The sequence below is a fragment of the Urtica dioica genome, chromosome 9 (assembly GCF_054948205.1).
Source record: "Urtica dioica subsp. dioica isolate 48M chromosome 9, U.dioica_male_clone48M_v1_H2, whole genome shotgun sequence".
Classification (NCBI taxonomy): domain Eukaryota; kingdom Viridiplantae; phylum Streptophyta; class Magnoliopsida; order Rosales; family Urticaceae; genus Urtica; species Urtica dioica.
In genome coordinates, this window is record NC_142764.1 from 7,972,255 (window position 1) to 7,995,419 (window position 23,165).

General features: G+C 42.1%; 3 protein-coding genes across 3 annotated transcripts; 1 reads left to right on the plus strand and 2 right to left on the minus strand.

The window, feature by feature from the left end:
* Positions 1–271: 271 nt before the first annotated feature.
* Positions 272–5,104, minus strand: TRZ4 (tRNAse Z4). Its single transcript, XM_089625890.1, has 12 exons — positions 4,709–5,104; positions 4,172–4,261; positions 3,829–3,873; positions 3,634–3,688; positions 3,494–3,537; positions 2,929–3,372; positions 2,559–2,824; positions 2,317–2,461; positions 1,980–2,030; positions 1,457–1,833; positions 809–1,379; positions 272–666 (listed from the first exon to the last, which is right to left on the minus strand). Exons 1-12 carry the CDS (start codon positions 5,063–5,065, stop codon positions 361–363), a joined length of 2,751 nt encoding a protein of 916 aa, XP_089482016.1. The 5' UTR covers positions 5,066–5,104; the 3' UTR covers positions 272–360.
* A 4,205-nt stretch (positions 5,105–9,309) lies between these two features.
* LOC149384788 (uncharacterized) lies at positions 9,310–12,966 on the minus strand. The gene is made up of 8 exons (XM_089626162.1): positions 12,821–12,966; positions 12,657–12,744; positions 12,355–12,584; positions 11,116–11,461; positions 10,953–11,045; positions 10,780–10,881; positions 10,229–10,705; positions 9,310–9,369 (listed from the first exon to the last, which is right to left on the minus strand). The coding sequence occupies exons 1-8, from the start codon at positions 12,928–12,930 to the stop codon at positions 9,310–9,312; spliced, it is 1,506 nt and encodes a 501-aa protein (XP_089482288.1). The 5' UTR covers positions 12,931–12,966.
* A 5,408-nt stretch (positions 12,967–18,374) lies between these two features.
* On the plus strand, positions 18,375–19,616 carry LOC149384789 (uncharacterized). The gene is made up of 3 exons (XM_089626163.1): positions 18,375–19,003; positions 19,049–19,239; positions 19,468–19,616. Exons 1-3 carry the CDS (start codon positions 18,375–18,377, stop codon positions 19,614–19,616), a joined length of 969 nt encoding a protein of 322 aa, XP_089482289.1.
* The last annotated feature ends 3,549 nt before the right edge of the window (positions 19,617–23,165 follow it).

Below are 23,165 nucleotides of genomic sequence, written 5' to 3' on the forward strand. Positions count from 1 at the left end.
TTGCATGGGCCCCTCATTAATTATGGGAAAATTAGTTTGAAAATGGTAATGTCGCATATACTTCTTTATTACGATTAAGTTTGTTTTTTTTTTTTTTTTTTTTTGAAACATGTCTTTACGATTAAGTTTGAAAAGTGGCATTGGTGGTCATTTTTTTCATTGAATTCGGTATATATATGTCCATAATTACATCAACATTTATCCTAGTAATTTTTATTAACTGATCTCAGAATTGGAGAGAGAGAGAGAGAGAGAGAGAGAGAGAGAGAGAGAGAATAAATTTTGAAATGATAAACCAAATAATAAATAAAAAATAGTGTAAAAAAATGAAATAGTGTGTTAGGGTGGTGAGTGTATCACCTACACATTTACGGCTTCTTCAACATCGTCGTCCAAGGCCATCTCGTCCCGGAACAAGAGCTTCAAGTACGGAAGCACCCTCGGGAGAACAGGGAGATCAGCCACGTTGACGCTCATCATGTCGAAGGCGATGCACGTGTTGCTCATGTGCATGTCGTCAAACACCGGGATTTTGGGATACCTCTGACTGAAATGCGTGAGAATGATTCTGTACACGCCCGCCTTGTTCCCCACTTGTATCGCTTCTTCTGTCGTGCTGTGGTTTCTCGCTACAGCCTCCTCTACCATCCCGTCCTCAAAAGTCGCCTAGACACACACATTATGGAATTTTTTTGGAAAGGTTCTTTTAGCGCAAATAGTCCCTGAACTATTATTCTATTTATAATCATCCAAGAAACTCACTTATTCAGGTGTTAAATTTCATTAAAACCCTAGTTTGATAACATACCTCGTGTATCAGAACGGTTGCATCGCGGGACGCTTTAATCAGCTCGGGGCATGGCCTAGTATCTCCGGAGTAGACAACTTTCCAGCCAGGGATCGTTTTTCCGGCGCTGTTGACTCTCTCTGCTGCCTTGAGTGCAACACCAAACGCTTGTGCACAGTGAATGACCGGGAAACTGACTAAGCTTTCCAAACCGGCATCGCTCAGCGTTTTCTTCAAGCTGGCTATTTCCGCGGCAGTGTCAACTTTCCCCCAGAAGGTCTTCATTGGTGACCCCTTGGCAAATAGAGTTGAATCAGTTTTCTTCATTACTTGACTGTCAGTCTGCTCTTCCATGGTTTCCCTACAATTCAGGAACATCATATCTAGATCTTCAAGTCTTTGGTACGCGTCTAAATATCTCTTGAGCTGTATTGGTCCCACAACGAGCACTGGTTCGTGAGGCTCATCCCTGAGGAGATCTCGTCGGAGCGCTAGTATTCTTGCCAAGCCTGTGTGGTGATCGGCGTGAATGTGAGAAATCCATACACACCGTAGACCTCTCACAACTTCGTCGGCGCCGCCTACACCATATCTGTGTCGCACAATACTCGTTTTTACATGAGAGGAAGGAAAAATTGTTCTATTGGAAGTGCGACCGAGATTAGGTACCTTCTTTTGAGCTGTCCGAGGGTTCCTTCTCCGCAATCTAAAAGCAAACCTCCCTTGGAAAAAAGATTGATATAGATAGAGGTCACATTTCGGTATTTGGATGGCTGAGATGATCCTGTCCCTAGAAGGACGATCTCCAAGTCATCCCTTCTTATGTTCTCCAAACAACTAGGAAGAGAACCCTCGTTGAGCCATGGCTCTTCGACCATCTCTGTCCTTGTTTCAGGAGACACTTGCCATAATTGACGAACATCTTGGGCGGCGATCCCAATATCTGGAATGCTTGTAAGTAATTCATCAATGACCTCTGAGTGAGCAATGGAATTTGGTATACCAGATCTATCCAATCCAAGATTTGCCAATGGACGTAAAGTGAACTGTTCCATTACGAGAAAAAAAAAATGGCTTTTATTAGTCAAATGAAAAAAAAGAAAAAATCACAAGTTCAACAGCCTCATAAATCCAAATTCAGATATCAAGGTTTCTATTACTTGCCAAAACCCAGTGGGCGGTCCATCCATACCTTTAATAGATTTTCAGCTGAAATATTTTCACAATGCTCAAGACCAAAATCCTGGTAAGCAAAAAAATTGTCAGTTGCCAACTTGACATAAAAATGTTAATTAACATGACTATCTAAAATTAAAAATTAAAAAAAAAAAAATATATATATATATATATATATACAGTAATGATTTATGGCACGGGCCACGATTTTTTACGATCCACTCAGAGGTTGCCACGTCCCCACCCAAAAGTGATAAACATCCACGTGTTAAATGCTGAGTGGATCGTCAAAAATCGTGGCCCGTGCCAAATAGCATTGTTCATATATATATATATGAAGCCATGTGAAAAACCTCATTTGAAATGGCCTTTGGTGCTAAGCAGCCAAGGTCCTCAAGAGACCAAAAACCTGGAGCTGGAAAAAACTGAGGACACAAATAGTTAAGCCGTGCTGCGATCCTTGCACTTGCTTTGAGAATTGGAATTTCCACATTCTTCCTGATAGCAATGCGAGTGATGAGGAGTTAAAATGTAGTATCTACCGCGTGAATGTTCACAAATAAATACATAAAGGAAACAAAGCACTCAATCCAACCTTTCATGTCCAGCCATGATATGTTGTGTTGAACCAAACCTCTTCATCCATTTTTGGTAATTTTGACTACTTACTACAGATGTGGGGCTTAAATGAATAACAGAAGCGACCACCTTAGTACTCTCAGGCGGGCAAGCAAAATCATCATAATAGTTATTCAGATAATCTACAGATAATAACTCTTGCAAATGAGACTGCGTAGGACAGTCTACTAGGAAAACAATTGGGCCCGGAACCGATGGAGCCATCACATCACTTGGATGTACCTGGAAGAACATGAAAGTCAGGAAACTCATTTCTGAACATTAAGCTGCTAACAAATAACAGTTTTAGCTAGTCCTTAAAAAAATTATATAACATGAAAACCTACCATGATATCTTGGCGATCTGACTTTACTGAATTTCCAAGCTGTAGTTCACGATACTTGGGACCAGGTCGAAGACCTAAACCAGCAGCTTTTGCTGGGTCAAATTTCCCCTTAACCTCGGGCAATTCACATACATACACCACAGAGATGTCGCCAGGCTTGTTGTTTGACCTTGCTGGTTCTGTAACATCATTATTTTTAGGTGTTTTGCTCAAGTGCTTAGAGCCTTCCATACAACTTGGCTGCAGGATAATTGCTGATATTTTGACAACCTCGTCATCAACAAGAACAATAGGATCTGTAAACTTGCTTTGCTCGGGCATGGAGGTTTCAGAAGAGGAAGATGATGGTCCGAAGCTCCTTGTGTGAACCATGGCAGCATTTGGAACAAAAGACTTCATGGCATCGACTAAGTACTTCAAATCCGAGGGGCCCCATATATTAATCTTCAATATAATAGTAATGTTTTAGCTACTCTGTAACAATATAGCTAATCTTAATATTATGCTAGCGAGGCATAATATCTTTTAAAGTAGACACACAAGAGTAAGGCAATCTGATACTCACCGATAATCCTTCATCTCCAATACCAGCTAATGTCAAAAGTAGACCTACGAAATAATATTGATAAAATTAAGGATCGGCAACAATCTCCCCTTTCATAACTAGCCCATACACATTTATAGCATGAAAATCAGGAAACAAACCTGGAAGGCCACCTGCAGTCTCGGAGCATACACGAGAGAGAAATATGTGATCTATCTGGAAAGATATCAAGACAATATAAGCTGGCAGTAATAAAATCGACATTCTCAATCAGAGAAAAAAAAAACGAAAAAAGAGAAGGAAAACAAATTATATAAATTCATAATGAAAAGCTGTGAACGTAAAATATTTCAAACCTTTGATAACTTGATCTTATGCTCTGTGCAGAACCTTTGCAGTCCCTGCGACAATAATATTATACTATAAAATAACTTGACCTTTACGATCCATCCAATTCGTTAAACCACTATCTAGATAAAAAAAAAAATAATACCTATCTTGGTTGATTAATTATCCATCTCCAACTATTGCATTGTAATTACAAAACATAAAAAAAAAAAAAAATTAATATTTTCATAACTTGGGAAAAAAAGGGTTTGGAAAGGCTATTGTTTTTGGGCCAACTCATTCTAACACATTATCTGCTAGCAGAACCAAAAGTCAACCAGTCACTCTTGCTGAAGCTAGAGATTTTCATACCTCTCCTGCATTGAATATAAACCTCTGTTTGTCGAAGAAAAGCAGCACCGATGGCGACGTGTCCTGAGTATCCATTCCAGTGCCAAGTATCTGCGATACATTCGCAATGAAACAAGACTAATTCAGCAAAATACTCGACATTTCTAATCCTCTTTGTTGTATAATTTTAGCGAGCTAGTGTAGTTAAGTGTATTTAGGATAAGTAATCCTCTAATCATTTTTGTTATCCAGTCAAATAGTTTGTTTTCCTACTCTTATCGGTATGGTACTACTAAGTACTATTCTTTATTCGACAGCAATAAGAGTTGGTCAGAAAACCTAAGTAAAAATAAGAAAATACTTCAAAATGCTACTCAACGTTCTTCAATATATTCACTAACTGCATTACTCACCAATCACTTGGCTGTTGGAATCAAACGTTCGTGTAAACTGTGATTTCTCATAAAAGCAATAGAATGCAACAATGATTTTTTTTCCGAGCGACTCCCAAAAAAAAATCCACTTTAATCATTCATTTTTGTCGTGAATCGAAAGTACCTGTACATAGGCAAGTGTGTTGATAGGGTTGAGCTTTCGAACTTTTAACTGAAGATTCTTCTTGGAAGCGTCGCTCTTGTCGCTCCCCTCGGCTCTCCGCTTGTTGAACCCAAACTCGACGGAGGGATTCGGATCCTCCATCGGCGGAGCTTTCTTGTCCCTGAGACCGGAGATTCGCCGGCGCTGAGGAGGAGCGAAGCGTTGTCGTCGTTGTCTCGGCGGTGGATCGGAGTTGGAGGCGAGGACGGTGAAGAATGGGCGGTGTTTGGGTTTGGAAAGGAGTGAGAGAGAGGGTTTATATAGTAAGAGAGGGGTCGAGGAAGGAATGAGGAGACGGAGACTCGTGTAATGACGCATCGTTGGGTTTAAGCGCTTGGGCTGTTTTGAAAGGGTTTTTCTATTTTTTTTTTTTTTTAAGGGATGAAAGGGTTTTTCAAGGGTCTTGACTTTCTTCCTTAACGTTATGACTTTCCACACAATCTATCCAACAACTAAAAACTTACGATTTTGAGTGACATTTTTTCCACATGCGAAATTAATCAGTTACAAAACAAAGAAGAATAATTAGACCGACTAGTCAAAATCAAACGTTGAGATTGCATATTAGCCAACGTTTAGAATTTTTTTTAAAAATAGCCAAAATTGATGATGTGGCGTTTCAGCCCATTTTTTTGGTCGAAAATGACCCTCTTGAGAATATAACATGTTATTTTTATAATTATACAAAAATAGAAAATCAAATGTGTCTGATTTCGTAATTAATAGCAATAAATTTCTTCTCAATTACAATTTGAATTTGATTACGTGATCTCTCTCTTTCTCAACCCTACCACTGGTCTTCTTCTTCGCGTTGGAGATCCAAGCTCGGTGGTCATCTCTCCCGACGACGCCCAACAGCCCAACCCAAGTCTCAGCTCTCTTCCAAGAGCTAGTCGTCTCGCGATCATCCGATTCAAAATTCTTCAAAACTAGCGAAGGCGACGAAGAAGAAGAACACACTGCCATCTCCAGCGCGTTCCAGTGCAAAGAATACATCTCCGCCGAGCGGTATTGGAGCTGCGTGACTAAGCTCGCTGAGATCTCCCGCTCCGTCTGCGGCAAAGCGGAGTTCGCTCGGATCCAGATCCGGCGATGCTACCTCCGGTCCGAGCCCGACGACGGAGGGATCTTCTCCGGCGAGAAGTTCTCCTCGTCCTCTACTTCGGGCGAGATTCTCTACACGACTTGAGGAGAGAGCGCCGCGGCGGCCGGATTAGGGTTAGGGTTCGGATTGGAGGCGATGAGAGAAGTGGTGTTGGCGGCGTTGGAGGAGGAGATCTCCGGCGGCGTGGATCACGGAGGAACACTGTCATCTTGATACGTGCAAGTATGCGCAAGGCGTTCCCACCAACTTGTATCCGGGGTAAGTATTTCTCTTGTTGGTTCTTGTTAATTTGTGTTGATACGTGTTGATTTGTTCTTAATCTGTTGACTTTGTGTGGATTTCTATTGATTTGTTCTTAATCTGTTGACTTTGTGTGGATTTCAATCCTGTTAATTAACGTTAATATATGTTAATTGTTGTTATGTAGGTTTTTGAACGATTTCAATCCTGTTAATTAACGTTAATATCTGTTAATTGCTGTTATGTAGGTTTTTGAACGATTTCAATCCTGTTAATTAACGTTAATATCTGTTAATTGCTGTTAATTGACTTTGTTTTTGAATTTTTTCCTTGTTCTTCCCAGCTGATTCATGTATGGAACGATTTTCAATCCTATTAATTAATGTTAATACCTGTTAATTGTTGTTATGTAGGTTTTTGAACGATTTCAACTCTATTAATTAACGTTAATATCTGTTAATTGCTGTTAATTGACTTTGTTTTTGAATTTTTTCTCGTGCGGTGTAGGTTTGGTTGCGTGTTTGAAAGATAAGCATTTATCACGGTGGATTTGTTAGATATGCATTTATCACAGTGGATCTGTTTGAGTTGGCATTTATTCACGCGATTCCAATTTCATTTCTTTCTTTTTTGGACGCGGAAATCTTCCAAATATTTTGATTTGATATTATTTAAATGAATGGCAAATTTGTATTTTTTTTTTACTGTTAATGTGGTATATTGACTACACATTAAAAATAAACCAAAAGTTGGCTATTTTGACAATTACAACGTTTGACTTTGCTATTTTGCTCGGGCTCCCAAGAAAGAAACCGCTTGCCCAAAAAAAAAAAAAACCGACTCAGCGTCAGAATTCCATTTCGTTAAGCATACAATTTTTTTTAAGTTTTTTTTAGAAATAGACCTCTATTATTAATCATGAAAATATTGATTAATATTTTGTGATGGACGAACTTTTTCCATCTTAATGAACTTATCATTAGATAGATGAATTTTCTTCAACCAAATGAATTTATCATCTATAAAAAAAATTAAAATTACTAAACTACGAACTGCCATATTGACTTCTTATTGAAGAGATTAGACAATATACTAAATACATACATCTGATAATATGGAACCAAATTCGTTTCTAAAACTTGATCGCTTCTTGATATCTTGGACCACTATCTTAGCATCTGACTTCACGAATTTGATAGACAATTTCACACCCAAAACTCAAGGCAGATCAAAGCAAAGAGCAAGAACCTCGACCTTTTTGACAAAAAAATTTGCTCGGGAGGTTTAGAGCCAAGGAAGCCATGACGAGACCAGAAGAATTGTGAATGATAGCCCCAACACATATGCAACGAGAGTTTGTTGAAACCGAAGTATCGCCGTTGAGCTGGAGTTGATCGTAGCTTGGTGTATCCATCTCGCTTGGGAGAGATCATGTATGGGAATATGACCTCCCACCAAACTCGAAGTAGACATCCACCTAATTCAGACGAATTGAAATTCCTTGAGGCAGTAAGATTACAGTTTGGTTTTTGCTAACAGCAAAAACAGGCTTAAAAAAGCTGTGCCAAACACGCCCCTTATCTAATAAGGTGGAAAAAATAATTTTCTTATTTCACAAAAATTAGTTTTAAGAGAGATCTACACATGATACATAAGATTAGGATAGTGAGCTAACCTTTTTAATCATGGATTATCACTTGATGGTTCTGAATCTCCTCATTTCCTCATGCGTCTTGTTGATGTAGAAGAGTAACCATAGAAAGAATCTTCAACAGTCTTGTAGAAGGTTGTGTACTATATGTGGGGACAAGGGAATTCTAATAACTTAAATCAAATTTTAAGCCACTAGAACAACTTGGAATATCATGATTTAGTTCCTAGGAATGCAAGATCAAGTGTCAGAGAGAGAGAGAGAGAGAGAGAGAGAGAGAGAGAGAGAGAGAGAGAGAGAGAGAGAGAGAGAGAGAGAGAGAGAGAGAGAGAGAGAGAGAGTTTCGAAAATAAAGAGAAAATCTCGTGTTTCAAGTGTATAATGTCGAGTGGAAATGAAGGGCTTTTTATAGCGCCTTCAAATCCGAGAGCAACAAGTCCTAAAGCCACTAAAAATATGGCACATGACTTCCTCAACCCAAGGCATGATGTAACTCCCAAATTTAATTTTATATATATATATATATATATATATATATATATATATTATCTATTTTAGAAAATTTATTTTAGTTTATATTTTACATGATCTAACATATTATTGCAGTGGAATACCCAATGACATGACATGGTTGACGAAAGATATGTTACCAAGTAAACTTTTAAACTGATATTAAATTTTATTAAAGTACTTAATAATATTAGTTTTTATTTAGAATGTAAATTTATATTATATCATTATAGTATTTAAGTGTTATTTTTTTTAATCGTGGCCGGTACCACGGGTAAATATCATTAAAACCCTCACGTATGGCGGAGGAAAACCGTGGTTACACTTCAAGGACTAATACCACGGCGATCGTCAGGGTGGACCCACATAGTCAACGGGGGTGGCCCGGGCCACTCCCACTTTTCATAAATTAATAATTTTTTAATTAGTTAAAAATTAAATATAAATAAAAAAATAATTATAATACACTAATAATAGTAAAAAGACCAAAAAAATCGGAGTCAATTCGCTATTTAAATGAGAAAAACTCTATTCTTTGATTTTTTTTTTTTATTCAGAATCAATTTCTTTTTTAATCTTCTTGCGTCACACAACTCCCTCCCACAGTGCTCCGCCCTTCTGAAGTCTGCCGCCCTGTCCTTCTCTGTTCTCCTAAAGGCTGCCGCAAATCAGAGGTAATTTTTTTTCTTTTACTCATTTAATTCTTTGTATATTATATTGCTTGATTAAAAAATAAAGAAAAGTCAATACTTCACACTTGCGTACACTACCAGGTGAGGTAAAGCAATTCACTTTATTTTATCTATTTATGTATTGTACTTTTTTTGCTTTTTGGGTTGTTTGTTGAACAAATCAGTCACGCAAAGCAATTGCTTTTACGTATCCTAACATAATATTTTTTTTTCTCTTAGCTTCAAGCGAATTTGGGGATATGTACATGTGTATATTATTTTTTATTCAATATATTTTTTCTAATTCATTATTTTTTTATTCAATATATTTTTTTTAATTCATTATTTTTTTTTCAGATGAAAACACCCACAATTCATTCGTTCTTCAAAAGAAAAAATATTGAATCTTCATCTTCAGATAGTCAATTACAGTCTGAGGATCATGCTTCAAAATTACAAAGAGTTGAAGTTGTTGTCGAATTTGATATCGATAAATTAGAACGTGATCCAGGTTTACGACCACAAACACTAGTACAATTAATAGCATCAGGTGCGACAAAAGTCGCACCTGAAAGCATAAATGTCGCACCTGAAAGTATCATCAGGTGCGACTTTAGATGCGACAAAGTCGCATCTGAAAGTGCGCACCTGATGATATTAGGTGCGACTAGTCGCACCTGAAAGTCATCACTATCAGGTGCGACACTTTAGGTGTGACAAGTCGCACCAAACGTCGCACCTAAATATCCCTCAAAATAAGAAATTAAAGCGTGAATTATAGTATCAGATGCGACTAGTCGCATCTGATACTTTCGCGGGAAGAGTATCAGATGCGACTAGTCGCATCTGATAGTAATTCCCCGCGAAATATTTGGCGGGTGTTAGTACAATCCGATGCGACTAGTCGCATCCGATACTCTTCCCGCGAAAGTATTAGATGCGACTAGTCGGATCCGATTGTCTGTAGTTATTTTTTTTAAAATGCTGATTCTATTAGAATCAGCCATTTAAATATATAAAAATTATAATTTAAAAAATTAATTAAATAATTTTTTTTGTTATATTAAATAAATAATTTGAATAATATTAATTAGAATAAGTATATAAATAATAATATTAAATTCATAAAATTTGATAATTTACATTCAATAAATTAAAAAAATTACAATTTATTCTTTTTGTTTCCCTTTTTCATTCGAAGTCTGCCAATTCTGGAATGCACGGCCTCCTCTTCCGCCAGATCTTGCTCGTGCGCCTTGGCGGCCTGATGCGCTGCCGCTCGAACAATGTCGCTGAAATTCTACCGAACCTGGCGTCTGATCAGCATTTGGCATTGAAGCGGATGGCGGCGTCTGAACATTCGGCATTGAAGCGGATGCCGGCGTCTGAACATTCGGCATTGAAGCTGATGGCGGCGTCGTGGCAGGGTGCATCATCGCGGGGGATGTCTGCATGGGAGACGGATGCTGCTGTGTGTAGGCAAAGAACTGTCGCTGAAACGCCTCCATCTGAGCTTGTTGTGCGGCCAACGCTGCTTGTAGCTCGCTAATCACTGGATCTGGAACGCGCGTCGATGAAGAACCTGAGGACGAGCTGTCGTCCTGAGCCTGAGCCAAGAGATACGAGGATCTCGGGATCGAGGGACCTATCCCGACATACCAATCTCGACGTTGCCCGAGAACAGTATCCATCGCAAACTGCTCCGCCTGGTCTATGTCAAACATTTGGCCTGACTCCGCTGCTTGTCGCTGCATATCCTCGACTTGAGTCATAATTCGCGCCTTCAAACATATGTTAAAAAAATTATTAAGATTATCGAAACTTGATTATTAAGTAATTAACACAAGTAACTTACAAATGCTTGTTGCGCCCAAGCTGTCGTCCAATTGCCTTGATCGTCTTGATGTTTTTTCTCCCACGTGTTTAACGCCGAGGCCAAAGTCCCATCTTCCCTACTCTGCAGTTCTTATGAAAATATGAGTAATGTATTTATTGCAAAAAAAAATTACAAAATTAGAATAAACTTACGTTCAAATGTCGATGAGCCAAAAAAGAAATCGACCCTTGTGTGGACTTCGTTTTCTTGTTCTTGGAATTGTCTCTGTTGCGAGTAGACTTTTTCTGCACATATTAAATTGCGTTATAATTCGATTTCATAGAAGATAACATAATTTTTAGAATTATACATTACCTTCCAATCGTCAGTTGCGAACTCCTCTATCACCTTCTCCCAATCGTCTTTTTGATATCCTTTTGGGATTTCTTTCTTGGCGACATTCATTTGCCCACAACATTTTCCTAAGAAAGTCCCTGATAATCTAGACTTTTGGTTGCGCCTCATACGCTTTGCATCGCGAATGATAGTCTGGTCAATCTGATGACGATAGCAATCCGCCGGAAGCAGCTCATCGGTCTCATCATCCTTGTACACGAAAGTGTACTCGGAATGAAGTGCGCTCAGAATATTGCCCAACATCTGGGGCGTCACTTCGTTCCAATCACGAAGTGTGACCGGGATATGGACTTTCACCAAAGCGCTGACGCGGTTGTTGAATACTCCTACCTTTTTTATTGTTTTTCTTACGTCCTGGTAGAAAGTTTGGTTGATTGGGTCGTACCTAACAACTTTCGCACCGGGTACCCCATGCGCTGCTTTTGCCGAAGTAGACCCGGTTGTTGGTCCCCTTGTTTTCTTAGGACCTTGGGAACCCGGTGTCTCTAGCGGAGACTCATCTCCACCTGCTCCTGAACGGTGTAGCGGAGACTCATCTCCACCTGCTCCACCTGCATCTGACATCCTGTAAGATGTGAACAATATTAGTAAATAAATATTAGTTTTCTGTTTAAAAAAAACGTGGACGGCACCACGGATTTTATTATTAACAAACCTCACATATGGCGGAGGAAAACCGTGGTTACATTATATAGTAAATAAACATACAAAAAAGATATTAATCATTCATCATCATCTATGCCTATAATGTTAATATCATCTTCTATATCGACATCAACATCTTCTCCCTCAAAAACGACATGTCTCTCATTTTCATCATCGTCTTCTTCATCATCGTCAACGACAGTCACTAACTCAGCTTCATCGATTTCGTGTCGATGATTCAAACGCTCGATGTTTGACAACTCTATAGTCAATGGGATCGAGGCTGAGTTGGAGGGGTCAACTTCAGGAATGTCCCAAATCCCTCGATGATTGCATTCCTGGACGATTTCCCAGTCGCCGCCTTTAATAAGATCTTCGATGTAAAAAACTTGTTTCACTTGAGTCGCGAGTACGTACGGCTCCTCTTTAAACCACTGTTTTGCAGTATAAGCACTCGTTTCTCCAGTAGTCTTATCGGTGTGCACTAGTCGGTTTGCATGATACTTGTCACCGTACCAAATGCATTTGAACAATACAACACTACAATTATGCCTATAGTTCACGACGATGACGTCTTCCATTCGACCATAGTAAGTGAAATCATCCACAAGTACACATACACCGCTATTTTGAGTGACTCGTTGATTATCGCGACGACGAGTGATGAACTTCACGCCATTTACAAAGCAGCTCGGATATTGATAGGCGACTTGAAGGGAACCGATAGAAAGCGAATAGAGCTCGTCAGACACATCAGAACCACTAGCTTTCATATCAAAAATCTGATTACGAAAGAAAGCATTGATTAGCACTTGTGCGTTTATCAAAAAATTGCATTGATATTGTGTTATTACCTTCTTCTCAAACCAAATTTTGAACCTCTTTCTATGCTCCGCTTCAATATCGCGAACTCCGGATTCGCTCAAGAGATCCAAATGCTCGCTGTTATTAAAAACATTACTTCAATAGCAATATATAAAAAAGAATGAATTGAAACACATTCCCAACGATAACTTACGTCAAATATGGATCCACTTCAGGACAGTTGGTATAGATGTACCACTCCGCGTTCTCTTTCTGTTCATCGTCTAATACTATCGGTTTCATCATCCCATAAGGCACACACATCTCGGATCGAAAAACAGAGAGCTCTTGCACTTGAACTTCATCTACACTTTTTTTATCTTCAAGATACCTTGCAACGAACGTCAGAGCTTCTTCTACAACATAAGCTTCCGCAATAGAGCCTTCTGGTCTAGCTCTATTTTTGACAAAATGTTTTAATGTCCCAAGGTATCTCTCAAATGGGTACATCCACCGCATATGCACCGGGCCGCCATACAACGCTTCATCTGGTAGATGAATCGCCACGTGAATCATGATCGTGAAAAAAGCTGGTGGAAATATCATCTCAAGCTTACACAAGATCTCGATGATAGACTCTTGCGCATTTTCAAGATCTTCTACTCTCAAGGTTCTCGAACTTATCAGCTTGAAAAAGTTGCAAAGCTCGGAGATCGTCTGATGTATTTCTTTTGGCACAAAAGGACGAATACCAACAGCCAACAACCTCTGCAAGATCACGTGGCAATCATGCGACTTCAAACCTGTGAGTTTTCCATCAGCAGTCACATTTTTCTTCAAATTCCCAGCAACCCCATCTGGAAATTTGACAGATTGGAGGAACTCGGTAAATCGCTGCCTCTGAACAAGGGTTAAGGTGTAAGATGCTCGCGGTTTGTACCACGAATCCCCTTGTTTTTTCAAGTGGAGAGCGGTCTTGATGCCCAAGTCCATCAAATCAAACCTCGCCTTATCTGTGTCGTAGTTCTTCTTTTCTAAGCTGAGCAAGGTTCCGAGAAGATTCTCGCACACGTTCTTCTCTATGTGCATGAAGTCCATGTTATGCTTCAACTCCAAATCTGACCAGTACGGCAACTCGTAAAAGATGCTTTTCTTGGCCCAATTTAGTTCGCACTCGGCTCGCTTTCGTTTTCTGCCCACAGAGCCAGCATGTTTGCCAGTTGTCGTGCAAGAGACACTAGCCAACTGAGCGAGTATGTCTTGCGGAGTCAACTTCTCGGGTTTACTGCGTTTCTCCTGGCGATCCTTGTAGTGATCGGTGCTTTTTCTCAATCGGTGACGCATACGCAAGAATCGACGATGGTCGTAGTAGACGATCCTGTTTCTGACTTTCAAAGACGGCGTGTCAAGGTTGCACGTCGGGCAAGCGAGATACCCTTGGCCACTCCATCCCGATAAATAGGATCGAGCTGGAAAATCGTTAATCGTCCAAAGTAGCGCGGCACGCAATCGAAACACTTCATCGTTGGCGCCATCTCGAACGCGGAATCCGGTCTCCCACAGTTCTTTCAACTCTTCGACAATTGGCTGCAAAAACACGTCCATGTCCTTTCCTGGTGAGTGAGGCCCCGGGATCAAAAGCGTCAGCATCAAGTACTCTTTCTTCATGCATAACCAAGGCGGCAAGTTGTACGCAGTTAGTACCACAGGCCACATGCTGTACGATAAACTCATTTCTCCGAACGGATTGAATCCATCCGCAGCTAGTCCAAGCCGCACGTTTCGAGGCTCTGCAGCAAAGCCTGGGTATCTCTCGTCCAGGTTTTTCCACGTCGTACCATCCGCAGGATGTCGTAGAACACCAACTTCCCTGACGCGATCTCTTTCGTGCCACTGCATCAAAAGCGACGTGTGTCGAGACGCGTACAACCGCTTCAATCGATCTTTCAGGGGAAAATATCGCAAAATCTTTTGCGGTATCATTTTCCCAGTTGGCTTCCATCTGCTCTCGTTGCATACTGGGCACACGTCGACTTCCGCGAGATCTTTTCGAAATAGGACACAATCGTTAATACACGCATCGATCATCTCGTATCCCATGCCAAAACGCTTCAGCTTCGCCTTTGCCTTGTAATGCTTCTCCGGAATTCGATTACCAGCTGGATGAGACTTCTTCAAGAGCTGCAAGAGTTCTGTAAAAGACTTGTTCGTCCAATGGTTCGTGACTTTGAGGTGCATCAACGAAACCAAGAACGACAAAGAAGAAAACTCTTTGCATCCAGGGTACAATTCTGCTTCCAACTCGGCGAAGAGGTCTTCCACTTGCTCCTCTGCACGCACCTCGCTCTGGGTCGGCTCCGTAGCATCGTCGAAATCCTCGTGATCCCTGATATCCTCCACAGCACCGTGCAATCCTCCTATTCCTCTCTGATCTGTTCCTCCGATGGAATCTTCTTCATGAGGAAGTACGACACGCTCGAGCTCGCCGTGATGATACCATTTTGTGTAGCCTGGGGTAAACCCCTTGTTCAGCAAATGATTCCTGACAACCCCGATGTCGTGCCATCTCACGTTGTTGCAAGGTTTGCAAGGACACCGATATTTGCCAATTTCGTTCGGGAATCTTCTTGCAGCGCGAATAAACTCGTTAACACCGGTTTTGTACTGCAATGTCACCCGATTATTCTCCGTGATCCAATCTCTACTTGGATTGGACATTTCGCTGAATGAGAGCGAGAAATGAAAGTTTGGAAGAGTTATTGATAAAGGACGACGGAGATCAAAATGAAAGAGAGATTATGAATTCTATGTTATTTTGAGCTCGGATTGAATAAGTTGGGAGGTTTTAAACTAATTAATTCGAAACTCTACCGAAATTTCGGCAGAGTTTCCCCTATTATACTGACAAACCAAAAACCTGCAAAATTATTTAAAAACATACACAAACCATCCAGAACTATCCTATAAATTAGCTCAGCCCTAAACCGAACCTCCGTGGTTCGATCACAACATTTATAAATGAAAAATCGAAATAAACAAAATATCACAAACTATCAAACATGTCACAAACTATCAAAGCATGTCACAAAACTATTTTTCTTATTTAAATTACAATTTAATTACATGTTAAATCAACTACGTAAACTTATCACAAATTAATTAACTAATTATAAACTAAGCAACATAAATGTAATTATTAAACTAATTACAATTTCTAGGTAATAATTTACTTACAATTAATCTAAATTAATTAAAAGCAAAAAATTTAAAAATGTCACAAACTATATTTCAAAACATGTCAAAAAACAACTAAAACTTAATTTTAACCTAATATAAACTAATCACATTATTAAACTTAATTATCAAAATCAAACTTATTTTAACCATATATCATATTAATACTAACTAATTTACAATAAATTATCAAAATTAATTATCAAATTACTAAACATGTTAAATTAATTATCAAATTAATACTAATTAAGTTACACATTATTATTAACTTACATAATTCACATTAATTAACTAACCTAACATATTATATATATACACTAACCTAACATATTATATATATACACTAACCTAACTAACTAATATATACACTAATATATATATACACTAACCTAGGACGGCCGGCCGGGGACTCGGGGACAGCGGCTCGGAGGCTGGGACTCGGGGACAGAGGCTCGGTGTGGCTGGGACTCGGAGGCAGCGGGGTCGGGGCTGAGCGCACGGTGAGGTCCGGAGGCACGAGACGACGGCTGTGAGTTTAAACCGAGTTAGAGAGAGCGAGGCAGAGAGGGAGCGAGGCAGAGAGGGAGTGAGAGAGAGAAATACCGAGTGAGAGAGAGAGTCGGTGGTGACTTGGAGGCAGCGGGGCCGGGGCTGAGCGCACGGCGAGGTCCGGAGGCACGAGACGACGTACGGCTGTGAGTTTAAACCGAGCTGTGAGAGAGCGAGGCAGAGAGGGAGCGAGGCAGAGAGGGAGTGAGAGAGAGAAATACCGAGTGAGAGAGAGAGGCAGTGGTGACTGGCGAGGTCCGGTGGCCGGGTACGGGTACGTGGCGTGGTGGTCGGCGAAGGAAGAGGCCGAGAAGAGAGGGACGGAGGAGATGGAGCAGCGACAGCGGCAGAGCTCGGTGTGGCTGGGACTCGGAGGCAGCGGAACTTGAGACTCGGCGGCGCAGCTCGGTGTGGCTGGGACTCGGCATAGCTCGGTGTGGTGGTCCGGTGGTGGTCGGCGAAGTGTTCTTAGGCGAAGGATTAGTCGGAGAAGAGAGGGACGGAGGAGATGGATGTGGGCTAATGAGTTTACAACCGGAGAAGAAGAGAAGTTCGCAGGGAGAGAGAGCGTTTTTTTTTTTTTTACAGAGTTTGAGCGGCTGGAGAAGAAAGGATCGCGACCTGGGTTTTTAAACAAAACCCTAATAATCAGGTGCGACATAATCGCACCTGATAATACTATCAGATGCGACTAGTCGCATCTGATGAGTTATCAGGTGCGACTAGTCGCACCTGATTATAAAAATAAAAAATAAAAATTTCATTCGCCACGTCAGACTAATGAAATAAAAGAGGGGGAGATGAGGCCCGCTCAAAATTTTCAAACTATCTGATGCGACATAGTCGCACCTGAAAGTTTCAACATATTTTCAGGTGCGACTAGTCGCATCGGATTGTCAAAATCAAAAGACAATTTGAGCGAATTTTTTCGGCTTCTGAAAGACTATCAGATGCGACTAGTCGCACCTGAAAGTCATTTAGATGCGACTTTTAGGTGCGACTAGTCGCATCTGATAGTCTTGCGCATCAGAAAATCAATTTTGTAGTAGTGAAATATGGAAGTATCCATTCGATAAGCGTGACGAAGTTCGAAGAGCTTATATTAAGAATGGACCATATCAGTCTATACTTTCTATGTATCCAAAATCAGGTGAAAAACATTCTCGAAGTTTTCAGCCATCTATGTTTACCCGCTTTTCATCATGGTTGGAATATTCTCCTGCAATAGATGCTATATTTTGTCTACCGTGCTTCTTATTTCATAAAGAAGATGGACCATCAGGATCCAATGCATTCACTGTTAATGGGTTTTGGACGTGGAGTAAAGTGGGAGGGAAAAATTGTTCACTGGTGGCACATGTTGGAAAGGATCACAATTCTCCTCATCAAAAGGCACAACATGCCTTGTCAGATCTCTTGAATCAGTCTGCTCATATTCCAAACAGGTTTGGGAATTTTATATCTCAAGATATAATAGATAATAGACTTCGTCTTAAAACCTCCATTGAAGTAGCTAAGTGGCTTGCATACCAGGCATGCGCATTTAGAGGTCACGGTGAGTCTAGCACATCAAGAAATCGCGGAAACTTTTTAGAATTGTTGAGATATTCTGCAGCTTTAAATGATGATGTAGCAAACGTTTTGGATAAAGCTCCACGAAACGCGTCGTATACATCACCGAAGATACAAAAGCAAATATTACATGTCTTGGCAAGTAAAGCAAAAAAGTATATCCGGGAAGAGATTGATTGTGCGAAGTATTGTATAATTATGGACGAAGCTAGAGATGAATCTAAAAGGGAGCAAATGTCACTTGTATTGAGATTTGTTGGCAAGGATGGTTGCATAAAAGAGCGTTTTTTTGTTTACTTCATGTCAAAGATACTAAAGCATTGACTTTGAAAGATGGTATTTTCTTGATGCTCACTCGTTATGGTCTTGATGTGCAATCTATACGAGGGCAAGGTTATGATGGTGCAAGTAACATGCGTGGAGAATGGAATGGTTTGCAAGCCTTAGTTTCAAATCAATGCCCCTATGCTTATTATGTTCATTGTTTTGCCCATCGCCTGCAATTATCACTAGTTGCGGCGTCCAAGGAAGTTTATCATGTGAGTTTTTTCTTTACTAAGCTTAATGTTATTGTCAATATTGTGAGTGCATCATGTAAGCGTAATGATCAACTTAAAGATGCTCATGCCTCAAATATTGCCTATTTGCTTAATATTGAGGAGCTTGAAAGTGGGAAAGGCCTTAACCAGATAGGTTCTTTGCAAAGGCCGGGTGATACACGTTGGACTTCTCACTTTAAATCAATTTCTAGTATGATTAAAATGTTTAGTGCAACATGTGAAGTGTTATTAAACATCATTGATGATGGAACTACTCATAACCAACGTGGTGAAGCAGGTTCAGCTTACGAGACAATGACTTCTTATTACTTTGTCTTCATTATGCATCTGATGAAAGAAATTCTAGAGATCACTAGCATGCTTTGCAATGCTTTGCAGATTCAATCTCAAGATATTTTAAATGCAATGCAGCTTGTTTCATCAACTAAGTCACTCCTTCAAAAGCTTAGAGATGATGGATGGAGCAATTTGGTTGAAAAAGTGTGATCGTTTTGTGGAAGTGTCAATATAGAAGTGCCTAATTTTAGGGCTTTTCATGTTGCACGGAGGGGAATGGCTTGTGACATTACAGTGGAGCATTATTATAAAGCTGATATATTCTATACAGTGATAGACTCTCAGCTGCAAGAATTGAATAGCAACTTTAATGATAATACAGTGGAGTTGATGATTCTCAGTTCAGCTTTAGATCCGAAAGAGATGCGCTCATCATTAAGAGGTGATGATATATGTAAACTTGTGCATAAATTTTACTCAGAAGATTTTGCGGAATATGAGATGACATTGTTGCATATGGAGCTTCAACATTTTGATCAGGTTCGACAACTTCCAGATTTCATATCATTGACAACGATTTCTGATCTATGTCAATGGTTAGTGAAAACAAGAAAATCGGAAATATTTCCTTTGGTGTATAAAGTGATAACCCTTATTCTCACACTTCCAGTTTCTACCGCTACTACTGAACGTTCTTTTTCAGCGATGAAGATAGTGAAGACTGCACTTCGTAACAAGATGGAAGATGATTTCTTGTCGGACTGTTTGCTCATTAATATTGAGAAAGAAATTGTTGAGATATTTAGCATATTTACATAAATAAAGAAGTTGTTTTGAAAATATATTTTTATGGTCTTTTTTTTTGGAAATTTTGAAAATATATTTTTATGGTATGTTATTTACATTTTGTGAAGAGGTATTTGGACGAATTTTCTGATATTTTATTCATTAGATTAGCATGGTATTTATATACAAGATGAATGCTAATAATAGTAAGTATAAACCCTAGTAATTAATACTAATTATAGAATAATCTATAACACTAATTCTAGAATAATCTGTAACACTCCCCCCTCAAGCTGGAGCATATATATTAATCATGCCCAGCTTGTTACAAAGAAACTCAACCCGAACCCCATTAAGAGTGTTGTCGGTCGTTTTCGGAAAACCCGAGACGCCAAGAAGGCACGTCGCTCAAAGGGCCGATGGTCAGGCCGGAGGTCCTGAAGAGCGGCAAATCTTCAAGCCCTCGCCCAAACTCCTGACTCCTCGAGTCGAGCTTCGCTCCTCGAGTCGAGCCTTGAGTCAATCTCCTCGAGTTGAGCCTTGAATGGTTCCTCGAGTCGAGCCTTTAATTGTTCCTCGAGTCGAGCCTCGAGTCATTTTCGAGTCGAGCCTCGAGTCATCCTCGAGTCACTCCTCGAATCAAGTCGCTAGTCGCTCTCGTCGGGCCGAGCCTTGCTCCTCGAATCGAGTCACTCTCATCAAGTAGAAAGCTTCATATTTCACGTGAGAAGAATGACATTCGAAGGCCCGCAAGAACCCGGCCAAGACGAGCCGTCCATCACGCACACAGCACGCTACGCCGGCCGGCCGTGCAGCAGACGGCGCGCCGCGCCATACAGGCGCGCGCCGCGCGCTCCATGCGCCGCGCGACCTGCGCCGCGCCTGGTGATCCTCGCGCCGCGCCCGGTGACACGCGCGCCGCGCCCCTTGCGCCGCGCGCCGCGCCCCTTGCGCCGCGCGCCGCGCGTTGTGCGCCGCTCTTTGTGCGCCGCGCGCGCCGTGCGCCTCCACTTGATGGCATGCGCGATCCTAGTCCCACATGGACGAAAAAGGGACCTTCTAAGGCTCCCAAACACCTATAAATACCCTCTCTCATTGAGGGGAAAATCCATCCCAAAATATCCAATAATTCTCTTCATCTCTTATCGACACGCTCGATTTCTCTGCTTCTCTGGATGCCACATTTGGCCTGAAGCAGGTTCTCTTCTCTCTCCCTCGTTCTCAAAGGTCCCGAAGCACTCACGGGAACTTCCCGGACGTCGCTCCCTTTGGCCGAACGTTCTCCGGTGCTCAAGCACGCCCCTAGGGTTCTCAACTAGAGCTACCCTCGCGCGTCTAACACGCTAGACGCGTGCGCGATCTCCGAAGTTCTGAGACGTTGCTGAGGACTCCTCGCGCCCCGTTTCCTTCGTCGAGCACGCCTCTTCGCCAAGGCTCCACGCCTCATATTGCGTCACACACGCTTGAACTACGTTCTGACCTGATCCCACGCACGGGTACGTAGGCAGCCGACAACCAAGGCACGGTCACCCATCCTCCTCACCCCCCACCTCTCCCGAGAGGCGGGTTGATCGGAGAGAACCCTAGCTCGAGACTATCGAGTTCACACTCTTGGCCCGGGTGCGATCACTTGGTCCGGCCTTGGATCGAACCGCCCGAGGTTTTAAATAGTTGTTCATTTTCGTGCGACAACATTTTGGCGCTAGAAGGAGGGGACTTCCCGACTTATTCAGCCCGAAATCCCTTCTATTCATCTTCTTCTTTTCTTCTGCGAACTCAACCTTCTCGAACTTGAGAAACGATGAGTAGCCAACCACCCGTACGTTCTGAGGGCGCAAACAACCCCGAAAACGTCGCTAAGACCAAGAAATACTTCTTGCGCTCCTGAGCGCATGGTGACGAAGAGTCGCTCCACGAAGAGAGCTCGACCCGCTCACCATCTCCATCTCCTGATAGCAGGGACAACCGCATCGTGGAGTTAGAGGAGAGTATCCGCCGACTGAAGGCGAAGAACGCAAGGTACCACAGCCGACTGGCTGCGAAGCAACCTATGCGTGACACGACGATCCCCAACGGGGATCCTGAGAACCTCAACGAGGAAAGCCGCGACCCTGATTATGAGGATACTGGTGACTCGGAGGATGTCGAGACTTCTCTCACAAAGGACGGGGGACTCCCCGCCGTGTTTGAAGCCGGTCCGTCGAATCCCTTACCCCGAACAGGAGATGCGCCGGTAACTTCTCAAGAGGGGAATTCCCGACGTTCGGCCCTCGACCGACTAGGTCCAAGGGAGAATGTTGCGGAAAGTCAGGGCGCGCGGAGAGCGCACCGCCGCAAGCAGAGCCGGCGCCTCCGTACGGCCAGCCCTGATCTTAGGGACCACCTCACTGCTCAACGCATTGGGCGTGGCAATGATCTGAGAGAGCGACTAAGCTCTAGACCCAACATCCCGCTGGCAGCCCCAACTAACGGGAACCGCCGCGCAGGACAGGGGTCTAACGAGAGGCTGCAGGTGACTCCTCCCGATCAAGGGGTTACTCCAACGACCGGTCTCGATGTGGTCACTATGATCCACAACCTTCGAAATGAGGTACGAGATCTCCGAGAATACGGAATAGGTGGAAGTGCCTACGGAGTCGTTGAGGAGAACTCATCGCCTTTCACTACTCAGATATTGGCTGAGGTTTGTACGGGGAATTTCAAGCTCCCGAACCTCGCTCCCTATGATGGGAAAGCAGATCCTGCTTACCACATCCAGCACTATGAAACCTGGATGACGATGCAGGGTGTTTCTCCTGGTGCCATGTGCCAAGCCTTTAGTTTGACCCTCGCCGGACCCGGCTTTGAGTGGTTCAAAAACTTAAGACCAGGAAGCATCCACTCGTTCAAAGACCTGAAGGACATGTTCCTGGCACGGTTCGCTACGTCTATGGTCCAAAAGAAGACCAAGATGTACATGTGGTCAATCAGGCAAGAGAGTGGCGAGTCTCTTAGACGATACCTCGCCCAATTCACAGAAGAGTCAAACAAGGTCGACCGCTTTGACGACAGTGACGCGATTGCCGCTATCATAGAAGGCTTGCGCACGAGTGACTTCCTCAAGTCTGTCGTCGGCCGTGTCCCTTCCACCATGGCCGAGTTAATGACTCGAGCTAAGACATTCATGGGAGTCGAAGACTACCTCGACGGCCGCAAGAGCACTAATCAAAGCTCTCGCCGTCGAGAAGAACCTATCCGCGAGCAGAACGAACCTCGTAAGAGGCGAAACAAGGGGAACCAGGTTTCTAGCAACCAACCCCCTGTACCTCAGAAACTGCGACTTGCGGAAAACTTCAAAGGGTACTCGTCGTTCACGCCGCTGAACACGGCGCCGGAAAGGATCTTGGCTCTGGCACGTGACAAGTTCACGCCCCCGGCTCCAATGAAGAAGGATCCCGCAACTCGCGATCGGTCCAGGTATTGTGAGTTCCATCGGGAATATGGTCATTTGACCTCGGAATGCTACAACCTCAAAAGGCAAATTGAGGCTCTGATCCAACGGGGCGAGCTGAAGGAGTTCGTGTTGCGCATGATTGGCGCTGC